This window comes from Etheostoma spectabile, chromosome 13 (genome assembly GCF_008692095.1).
Source record: "Etheostoma spectabile isolate EspeVRDwgs_2016 chromosome 13, UIUC_Espe_1.0, whole genome shotgun sequence".
Lineage (NCBI taxonomy): Eukaryota > Metazoa > Chordata > Actinopteri > Perciformes > Percidae > Etheostoma > Etheostoma spectabile.
The window spans coordinates 23,056,730-23,068,114 of NC_045745.1; the positions used below are offsets into that span (position 1 = coordinate 23,056,730).

At 43.2% G+C, this 11,385-nt stretch overlaps 2 protein-coding genes across 2 annotated transcripts in view; one reads left to right on the forward strand and one right to left on the reverse strand.

Moving 5' to 3' along the window:
* The window catches only part of hunk (hormonally up-regulated Neu-associated kinase), an 8,942-nt gene extending 4,815 nt beyond the window's left edge, over nt 1-4,127 (reverse strand). Inside the window, exons 1-2 of the mRNA XM_032533870.1 lie at nt 3,441-4,127; nt 363-655 (exon numbers count right to left, since the gene is read on the reverse strand). Of these exons, the coding sequence (XP_032389761.1) occupies nt 363-655; nt 3,441-3,680 (533 nt within the window). The 5' untranslated portion in view covers nt 3,681-4,127. The remainder of the gene's footprint in view (nt 1-362; nt 656-3,440) is intronic.
* Nucleotides 4,128-8,289: 4,162 nt separating this feature from the next.
* Nucleotides 8,290-11,385, forward strand: part of scaf4a (SR-related CTD-associated factor 4a) — an 11,525-nt gene continuing 8,429 nt past the window's right edge. Inside the window, exons 1-5 of the mRNA XM_032533722.1 lie at nt 8,290-8,544; nt 9,950-10,033; nt 10,158-10,202; nt 10,297-10,458; nt 10,616-10,748. Of these exons, the coding sequence (XP_032389613.1) occupies nt 8,515-8,544; nt 9,950-10,033; nt 10,158-10,202; nt 10,297-10,458; nt 10,616-10,748 (454 nt within the window). The 5' untranslated portion in view covers nt 8,290-8,514. The remainder of the gene's footprint in view (nt 8,545-9,949; nt 10,034-10,157; nt 10,203-10,296; nt 10,459-10,615; nt 10,749-11,385) is intronic.

Below are 11,385 nucleotides of genomic sequence, written 5' to 3' on the forward strand. Positions count from 1 at the left end.
TATATATATATATATATATATATATATATATATATATATATATTATAATAATTCTATTCTAGGATGATAATAGTCGGCTCCCTTAGAAAACGCTTAAAGCATGGCAAGTATGGTTGTTTGTGGATTAACACTTTTGGACTTAACTCAGACTTTTAGAAAAAGGCTCATGTCTCAGAGATCTTAAAGTCAGCTTTAACCCATAAATGTCACAAAGCTCGATCAGCTATGAATGGTAAACCGTCAATATTTTCAGAGGCATTTATACAAATTTGGCTCCCACATTGGACAGCAATGTGTATGGGCTCTGTGTTTATTTTTGTCTCTCTGCATTTGTCTGAATTGTTTCAGGTGTATTTTATTACCTGTGCACCACGCCTGCCCTGTGCAGGTGCTCAACGGCCAACACCAACTGCCGGATGTATTTCTGAGTCTCCCGCTCATCCAGGCGTTTCTTGTCATAGATGCGGTTCATGAGGTTCCCCCCGGGACACAGCTCCATCACCAGGTAGTAGCTGTTCTCTGTCTCCAGGATGTCCAGCAGCTGTGTGATATTAGGGTGGCGGATCATCTGCTGGATGTGGCCCTCTCGTCGCAGGTTCTTGGTCACATACGAGTCCTTCTTGGCTTTTCGCTTGTCGATCACTTTCACCGCCACCTGGAGAAATTGAGACGGGAGAGAGAAAGATAAGAGGTGTGGAACAACTTTTAGACAAAGCACTGACTTGTCAGCTAATGTTTGGCTCTTTCCCCGTATTATATTGTGAATTCTACCCATAAAGAGCAGAGCACTAGTGCACTACCGAGTTTCAGAGAGAGGTTTCACAGATTGGTAGTGTAACAGGTGACAAGCTTCTCAGTCTCTATTGCAGGGTACATAACTCGACACTGCCATTTCCCCTCACAGCTGCTCCCAATGTGGGGCAACGCAGGCGCTATAGGGCCCTGAGGCTGCAGGAGGGGGAGGTATGCATGTGTGTGTGTGTTGGAGGAGTTCCTGAACCAACATAAACTAGGGGAAAAGAAAATGTTACCCTTTCTGCTGAGAAGGCGCCAGGGCCAAATGGACAATTGATATTCCCCCATTTGTCACAGAGTTTAGTTAGTCAGCTAAACACACATGAAGAGCGGCGACAAATGTAGAAAGGAGACCTGGGAAGGATAAAGCAGGGCTATTTTTCTGAAGCAGATTCGACAGACAGACTGAGTAAAACAGATTCCCGGGCAGGTGTGTTAAGTGTTTTCTAAATTACTCATCCTAGCATAGTCTTTATATGTTTATCTGTCCTTGTTCTCTCATTGGAGAATAAATCTGTAGTCTCCTCATAAAAGCCACACAACATGTCCTTTATGACAAACACTTCCCTCTGTAGGTAATTACATTCAATAAAGTACCCATCTACTCTATTTCATCCTTTGCCCGTGTCACCTTGTATCCTGTCTAGACGAAGTTCAAGAGCATGGCTACTATACACAGCAAATCATCTCAAGGAGAGCCCACAGACATGGAAAGGCATGACCGGTGAAACTAATCACCATATCAATTAATGAAATGGTGAGGGCCAAAGTGGTTGTGTGTGTATCTTCTCTTTCTTCTGTCCTTTAGCTTGTCTTTCTGTTTTACTTTCGTCCTTTTATCTGTGATAATTGATTCACCTTTGAGAACCTTTCTACAGCTGCTAATTAAACCTGTGTGTGTGTGTGTGTGTGTGTGTGTCCGTCACAATACAGTAGTAGAAGGTGTTTACGCCAGGCAGCGTGGATAAGAAAAGGGGTATTTACAGTAGGCTGATCTATATGTGGAGGGGGAGTAGGGGATATAGAGGGGGGAGGGTGTGCCCAGCCAGGGGGCTTCTGGGGGATTCAGTTGTTTATCAGGCGGCCCTCAGACAGAAAAGAGAGGAGGTGGGGCTAGTATGGAGGGGAAAGTGGGTTACAGACATCAAAAACACATGCATATGACCTCCCCAGCCCCCTGATGATGACAGCTCCATCTCTCAACGCTCTTCACTTTCATACCCCCTGCCTGTTACACACCACACACACACACACACACACACACACACACACACACACACACACACACACACACACCACACCACACACACACACACACACACACACACACACACACACACACACACACACACTTTCTCATCCCCTCTTCCTTAACTGACTTTCTAGTGATGCTAAAAAAAGGTTCTGGGAGTCCTCCCTTACTGTTTTCTTTCCCTACCTTTTAGCTTGGATAAACTCCCTTCCCTCTGCCCCCCTCCCCAGTGCCTGTTGGACCCTGAATAAGAGAGAGAGAGTGTGTGTAAAGAGAGGGAGAGCATGTGCGGTGCTTGGTTGTGCGATTGCCAGCGTTTGCATCATCCTTAACAAAGAGGGCGAGGGAAGAGAGGAGCGCTTTCCTTTCCCCTCACAGAAACAGAATGGGCGGGGGGGACAGAATGAGCTAATGATTAATAAATATGCTGGCACATATTCTGTTGTAAACATATACAAACAGACATGGGTCTACATGTAGGGACACATAAGGACAAGGGGGTATATTTTTCCTATAATGCAAATGTTCTGGCTGCCCCTTAAAACGGAGAGACAAAGGCAACCAGTGGCCAATGGTGGCCCATATCAAAGCCCTGCGCTGGCAGAATCATAATGAGACTAAAGCCCATTTATCAACGACATGATTTCATATGCAAGTAGCAGCTCTGCGCTCTCATAGGTCGGCCAATTTTCCTCTCTGTCCCTATCACAGGCTCGCGCGCCCACAGCGGTGAGATCATCATAATCACCACCACCACCAGCAGCAGACAAAGAAGATGGTCATAAAAGCCACATATCGCACAACTAGTTATCCAACACATGTTAGGGAAAGGACAGGCAGCTCTCTTTGTCTCTCAGGCACACACAAAAAGTAAATATTGCCACTGGAGCTTGGCTAGAAAACAAGCCCTGCTGTTCGTAGCCTGTGAGTTCAACAGCTGGTGGTGCCGCGTGAGCTCATTAACAAAGCTCCCCTTTGCAAACGGGGCTGATCACTTTCTCTGGCAAAGCTAAGAACTAATTAGACACGTACACAATCATTAAGTATGGCTAAACTGTCGATATGAACAAGTTAGCAATTCATCGGTTGACATGCAGGCATGTGACAGCTGCCACTGTCCACTGAAATGAAAATTGAAACCATTTCACCATTACCATGCTGCAGGCCACTTATGATCTTAAATGTTAAAACTTCACCTGTCTACAGTCACAAAAAAACTTAGTTTTCTAAAAGAAGAAAAAAGTTTGTTTCCCTCAAAAAAGTTCTGATAGCATGTTATAGGATCGCAAGATGAATTAAAATGAAGCCAAGAAAATAGATCAGGGCTACACACAATTAAAACAAACCCTGTTGCATTTCCACTTAATGACCCCCCGCCCCACCGCAGTCTTACCTTTTCCCCGGTTAACGCATGGAGACCTTCTCTAACTTTGGCGAACGATCCTTCTCCCAGCTTCCTCCCGATCAGATAGTTCCCGACCCGTTTGGTGTGATAAAAGTTCTTGAGGATGTCCGCCGCCGGACTGCATAGAGAGGCCGGGAGGATGCTGTCATTCCCGGCACTATTTGGGGTTTTGCCCTCGTATAGGCCTAACCCGTGGCTGTTGTCTACTACCATGTCTGCAACTGGCATCACAGCTGCCTTGTCAAATGGCCCCTTTTAACAAGGGAGAAAATTGCGCAGCTCGTCCCTTTCCCACCTTTGAGGCGGGTATTAAATGCTTACGTCCGACAAAGTGCGTTAACTCCGGTCCGTCTGCGTCTTGCCCCTAATACAAATTAAGGGAACTGGAGCTTGCGCCACCTGTTCGCCCAAAGCATCCAGTGAGCGCACTCAGCAGATTCCGAGACGAGTCGTGATTAGTGTTATCAGCTTGACATGACACAGAAAAAAATGTCAAACTCAATCATGGAAAGTAAAATGAAATGACGCAACCTGTCTTAATACTTGTGAGGGTTTAAAAAAAAAAATCTGTCGATCAGTCAGAGAGGCTCTTACTCGGGGTTCCTGCTCCATGGACCTGTCTCCTGAATAGTCTATGTGCAGGCAGCGTGTTTTTCAGTTTGAACTGACTTTGCCGGTCATATGGGTGGGCGTTACTTAGTGTGAGGGTAAAAAAAAGAAGAAAAAAAACACACAGCCCTCACATGGTGGTGGTAGCCGGGGTAATTTTCAGTCCAATCAGCGCGGGCGGGCGGAGCACATGTGAGAACGAGGGGGACAACTCCACCCGATACCGCTGGCCGCCTTTTCGTGGGTTGCGCTCATATTGTACACAGCCATGAACAAAGAATATGAGTGTGGCCGGAAGATATAGACAACAACACTGTCACCACAAAAATATTTCGATTTTTTTGTTTGTTTAGTAGCCTATTGTTACAAAATGTATGTAGGGTGATATCAGCTAAATTGGGCCACTTTTTGGTAAATCAGTTGGGAAAATAATATAATACTATATATGCCTTTTCCAAGTGTTTTTATGATTCTAATGACTGTTTTTGATCATTTTGTGTTGAATTATGTCTAAAATATAATTATTTAGGCCTATAGTTCTGAAACATCAACTGTGCCACTTTTTTGCATAAGCAGTTTCAGGTAAAATGGGCCAGCATCTAAGGTAAAATGGGCCAGCTGTTTCGGCCAGTCAAAATGCAAAGGGAATGGTAATTTATCATCAATTTCAAAACACATATTCATATGTGCCTTTAAAAACACATTGTGGGTACAAACTCACATATTCAAATGTGCAATTAAATTTTTTTGGAACAGCACAGATCAGTGACAGATCAGTGTGTGTGTGTGTGTGTGTGTGAAGAACACATTTTGAACGAAATGCGCAAACTACAAAAATTCATACAAAACTGGTAACTGATATATTAAACATTAAAACATTGATATCATTACTGTATGTATGTGATGAAAAGGTGTTTCAAAGACAGTCTTTGCAAATGAACCCATCGTCAGCACAGATCCCATTCTCTTCGCCACAGGTTTGGTGAAACCAGGCAGAACAAGGGTCACATTTTACCCATTCCTCAGTAGCCTTAGGATCCTTAGTGGGTGTTGCAAACTTTGCAAGGTGACTTGCTTTTCTTTTCCTGCTTTCTTTTCCCTTTTGGTTGCTTGCTGAGCGGGCACTTGCTGGCTTGCTTAGCTGGTTTCTTGCTGGATGTTTTTTTTGTGATATAGTCAATGTGTTCCTCACTTGAAAGATTATATGAGGGTGGCTTCATACGTTTTCTGATGGCTCTCTCCCTTTGTGGCACTGTGATCAAGTCAGTGAATGTCACAGACTGAACAAAAAGAAAATGACAAAAAGAGCCTATGTTATTGCAAGACAGGATAATTATTTTGTGTACATTTTATATGATTAGGGACTAAATTGTGTGTATGTGTGTGTGTGCGTGCATACATGAATGTGCATGTGTATGTTTGCGTGAGCATGCATGTGGAACATGTCATGTAACAAGTCAAGTTTGAAAGTAGTATAAAATATTACTTTATATTGGAGGTGGAAGGTCCCTCATCCGGGGAGTGTGTTTCTTCCTGTGGTGTGAACTGGTTGAAGATATCATTATCTTCCTCCGGTACTTCCTCCAACACAACCTCTTCAAACACCACCTTCTCATCTGGAAAAAAGTACAGTGGTTCCACAGGTAGCAGGGGTGTCAGGGAAGCAGAAGACTGAAGTCTGGCTGGCGGATCGGCAGGCGACTGAGGTCTGGCTGGTGGATGGGAGGACTGATGTCCAGAGAGCAGAGCTGATGGCTGGCGGGCAGAGAGGGTCAAGGTCAGCAGGGGCAACCATGGTCCAGTGGGCGGGGTTGGGAGAGACTGCGGCCTTGTGGGTGAGGATGGTAGAGTGGATGGTAGCACTCTTTCGGTGGTCTTGCTGGGGGCAAAAGCAGTCTCAGGGAGGATGTCTTTATTGAGTGGGAACATCCCTGTCCCCCGGAACCCTGCCTGGGCATTTTCAACGTGTGGCAGCCTTTGCCCAAGCCCTGCTGAACACCGTTTGTGTCCGTGCATGTGTGCGTGTTGGTTGGTGTGCGAGTGTGTGGGCGAATGTGTATGTGCACACACACACACACACCCTCACACACATGTGTATGTGTGTTTGTGAGTGACACAGAGGAGGCCAATTTAGCTGAAACCATGTGGCCATTTTACCTCAGTGGGTTAAGGAAATTGGGCCGCTAAAGAAACATCACTTTTTCAAAAAATAAGTTCATATACCAAACTAACAACATTATTTCTGGTGGATGCCATCAAGACAGATATTATGCACAGTTTTTTTTATGTGCATGTTTGTTTTTTATAGATTTATCATCCTTATAATAGTTTAGTTAGATTTGATATGCCAGGCTACTTACCATGCAACTTTCTGGTGCAGTCTTGATTTGAACTATTGCCCCGCCCACCATAGCAACCATAAACCAATCAAATCACCTGTTACTTGTCAAGCACAGTTATGACAACAGTCTGAAATCCTTTGCAGTCATTGGCTCTAAATTCCAGAGGGGCTGGGACCCCCAAACCTTAAATGGCCCATTTTAGCTGATGGCCCATTTTACCTGATATCACCCTATGTCTGCGTTGTGGTTTTATTGTCAGGTTTATTTGGGTAGAATGGGCGTAAAGGTAGGCTACCAAATGTTCACACGTGTGCTGTGCATCACGCAGCCCTAAAATTCCTTAATTACACATTGAGGCGTTGGTTGGGATATATAGTGGCAATAGACCTACATGATCATAAACAAATGTCTGAGTCTGTGGGAAACTCAATTTCACGTAATGCGCACCATCATCCATTGCCCTTTTTTCATTGTTATTGGTTGTTGCTGAACGTGGAGTTGGAGTTCTGCCAACAATAGAAAGTTGTAGCCTACTCCAGTAGACCAGTGGAAGACAAAGACGCATGTTCCTCCTGCTTGTTGAGGTGTTACTGGCCTAATTAACATGGTGTTCATCACTCAGGGGAGAACCCCTGCAGGGAGGGGCAACAGTTTGAGACATATTTTCTTCCTGTAGCTATTTGGCTTCAGCTCAGCTAATCTGACCTATATGATTCTATATTACATCTTTTCCTACTGGAGCTGAATAAAACAACAGTAACACCAGAAATACAATGAAGTTCAATAGCCTGGCAATAGTAGGCTACTACTGTCAATGTGCACATTGTGTTGTTTTTTTTGGTCTGTGTCAGAGAGGTGTTGATTCAACTGTGGAGTTTCATGAGGATACAGTTTGTGGTGTTACTGCATCAGATTTAATTGTATACAGATGTGCTCAGTTTTGTTATTCCTTGCGTGGATTCCAAGGAATAAGAATAATCTGCACACACAGTTTGACTGGCCTGCTGGACCATGCTTTCTAGACACCAAACCAGACAGGGAAGCAAAAGTACAAGTAGCCTATACTACCATCTATTGGAGTAATTTCGTACTACAGGAACATAGACTACAGTTAGTCAAAACATGAGTGAGACTGCATCCTTGTTGAACTTTTTCATTCTTCATTTTTATTTATTCATTAGTTAAATTATTATTAAAGTAAGTAGTCTGTGGATTAAACAGCATCCGGTAAAATAAAGATACTTATCCATGAAGGTGACCTGTTCAGGGGGGAAACAGGGTGGTATTGTGACTGAGTTATTTAATGATTTGAAGATAATGATTCTCAATTTAAAGTATACTTTTAAGTATTGGAAAAGTTGCACATATAGGCCTAATTTAAAGGTTTAAATTAGAAGCATCCTACCACTAGGCTATAGAAGTGATAATCTAACTAAACGTTACTCCTTGTGACTTGGAAAAGTCATGGGTATTATTAATAACTTATTAAAATTGTACTTTGCTTCATCCCAGAAACATGAGGTGATGATGACAAGATTATTACATATTAGGAATTGCCACTTTTAGCACAGTAATAAAAAAGCAAGTTTAATTTAAATCTTTAACTTGATTGGTTTACTCTGGGGTAATGTACAGTAGGCCTAGTACTAGCCTGGAAATCTTGACCCAAATCATAAACATTAATGATGAGCAAGTTCAAATTGTGCTCTCGCGAGAACTCTGGATTTCCAGGGTACAGTAATATAGATTGGTATGGTTGGTAAAATATAACGTTGCATGATAAGTCTGTGTGTGCAGCCTACCTGATGAGCACCTGAATATGGCTTTGGGTTAATTGTCCATGTTCAGAAAGACACACTAAACCTGTCCCATGACTTGTAAACAAATTTGAAATCCCTACAGCACTCCGCCATCCAGTGGACAACACCTAGAACAACACAATTGATTCCCATCATGCTTTGCCGTGCCTGCCGACCCGAGAGCTACCGATGCTAGGCTAACTGTCGTTAGCTAACGGGGAGCGGACATGTTGTACCGACCCTTCTTTGAATAAACATCCCTGTAAGCGGGGAATCGGGAATTAAGGGGAAAACTCATAGCGTTGGGCAATCATGGATGCCGTCAACGCCTTTAACCACGAGGTAAGCTGCATGCAGGGTTCGCTGAGACCCCGAAGTCACCGAGTCTGGCGGCGCTGGTCATGGTGCTGTGTTGCTCTGGAGCTAGCCGAGCAGGACTGACCAATGGGCCTGATCGGCGAGCTAGCTGGACTTGTCCATCTTACCTGGCTTGGGCTAACTGAGTTAGCGTTTGTGTTGTAGCTAATGTTACACCTGCAGCGCGATCAATGTGGGTACTGAAACTCATTATTATTGCCAACTAACGTTAGCAAGCTAACACGGCGTTAGCGAGTCCAGCTTGGTTTACAAAGTTCTCTAAGTTGGTAAGACCAACGTTTATGTTAGCTTGTGGGAGCATGGTTCCCAACATTGTTGTTGGTAACAATAGTACTGGCAAACACACTATCCTGTTGTTATTATCACAATGCAACCTTACGCAATGTGCATAACTGCATCGGTGATATGCACAGTCCGTTTGTTAGATGCCAGACCAAGTTGCTGTAAGGCCTGAGGACTGATGGTTGTTGCTGTTCGATGCCCAGTCAAAAGACCGGGCTAGTCATGTCTGCTAGTGGTCTTTTCAACCATAGAATGAAATGTTAACAGTTACCACTGCTGGGTCAACTGAGACTGAGTGGGAAACTTGTAATAGTAGTATCATAGAGCAGTCCTGACATTTGTTTGTGGCACCACATCATCATAACCCCTAGAAGCGGTTTCTGATGGATCTTGGAATATGTTTTGCACTTTCTGTCTGGCATAGAAGAAAGTAGTTGTTTATTTATGGATGTAAAGCATTGTTAGATATAACCTAATATAGCCTACATGACAAACACCTCAATGTATACTTTACACACCTGTTAAATAAGAACACATGTACCTAATCCCCTTAGGCACTGGACCATTTAGGTTAACTCAGAATTAGCAAAGTTTCTATTGCACCACACAGCTTAACTGTGTATAGTTTATTTCTTATTTATTTTCACCTTACTGACACAATGGCAAGGCTGTATCTTTTATTTGTTGTAAGTTATACTGCTGTGTGTGTTGTTTAAACCACTCCAACATGTATCAGTGCTCCTTTAGCCCTGAGGATGAATTGTCCAAATTGTATTTTAAAGTGGTTGATGATAGAAACAAGTGAAAGATTTTATGCATGTACTGCTTTTAAGCACAAAACTTTCATTCCCATGCCACCATGGGAAACATGTTTCCTTGCTGTGCATACTGTATGAGAATTAAAGCATTTGAAAAAAGCTTGAAACTTTTCAGCGATTCATCCACAATACAACAATCACACAGGATATAGAGACGGTGAAAAGTACACTTAACCAATAGTGCCACTGAAACCTTGCAAGCACTGTCTTCTCTGTGTTGATTATTTTTTCCTTGTGTCTTATAACCCTATCATCTACTCTGTCTCTAGTTATTCTCATTGATGGACTCCAAGCCCCCAATCTCCCGGGCAAAGATGATCTCCATCACCAAATCAGCCATCAAAGCTATGAAAGTAAGAATGAGTTTGGCATTCCTTTGTATTGAGAGTTACTTCTATGTTCATTTTAATGATATTGTCTGTATTATTTGAGGCTATATGTACATGATAACATGCTCTCTTGCTTCTCTCTTCTCAGCTCTATAAACATGTGGTCCAGATTGTGGAAAAGTTTATCAAAAAGGTGAGACAAGCCCGTCTATATCCGTTTTTCATCCATTTTCACTTCACCAAACATGAATAAAGCCTAATCTGTTTTCTATTTCTGCTCCCTCCAGTGTAAGCCGGAGTACAAGGTAGCAGGCCTGTATGTTGTGGATTCTATTGTTAGGCAGTCCAGACACCAGTTTGGATCAGACAAGGATGTGTTTGGCCCCAGGTTCACCAAAAACATTACAGGAACCTTTGAGAACCTCTGCCTTTGCCCAGTAGAGGACAGGGTAAGAAAAGAAAGAGTTAGAGAAAATCCACTTTTATGAATATTGTGGACTGTACCAAATTGGGGTTAAAAGATTTTGTCCCCGCTAATGACAAATGCTAGTCAGTATTGTGTCATCTTCTTTACTGGTTTCCTTGCTTTCTTATTCCTTTTTGTAGAGTAAGATTGTGCGGGTGTTGAACCTGTGGCAGAAGAATGGGGTGTTCAAGATTGAGGTTATTCAGCCCCTCCTCGACATGGCTGCTGGCTCCAGCAGTGCTGCTGCACCCTACACGGGCTCAGATGATACAGGTGATTTGTGTGTTTGTTAGGGTTGGGTATTGTTTGGATTTTTTGAGTTACTGATACTAAAACAAATGTCTTTTTTGCGACAACAGCAGGCAGTGGCCTAATAATAGTGTGTGTCTAGCTAGTAGTGTGTCTTTAACTGCAGACAGTTGGACTTCCCAGTGTTGGAATACTCTACAGTGAAGTTCCTACACACCGTTTAGCTATCAGCACTTTAACCGTGTTTACGCCAGTTACTTGCTACCGGTAGGCTAACGTTACCTGCTGTCAAGTGTAGTGTTAACTAGCGTCACATGCAGCAATGTTTCTGTTGCCGTTATTGTCCGTTTCGGAGCATCTGAGAGCAGCGCAGGCATTTAAGTGGCACCTGAACGAGGCACCAAAATCCGCGTTGCTGTTTGGTCCGGTAGATAGCGGCCATTTAGGCCCCGGTGCCATATTAGCATCGGGTCTCGGTACCCAACCCTAGTGTTTGTACTGTACTGTACACATGAGGCAGTAGTGATTACTTTAAGTCCATGATATTGTTATTACATTTTGCATTTTTTTTTTTATCAGCACAATTTCGTAACTGCTGAGTTGTTCAGTAGTGAAAACAATCCATGTTTGCTTAGTGGAGAAAATTGTAGATGTCCTTTTT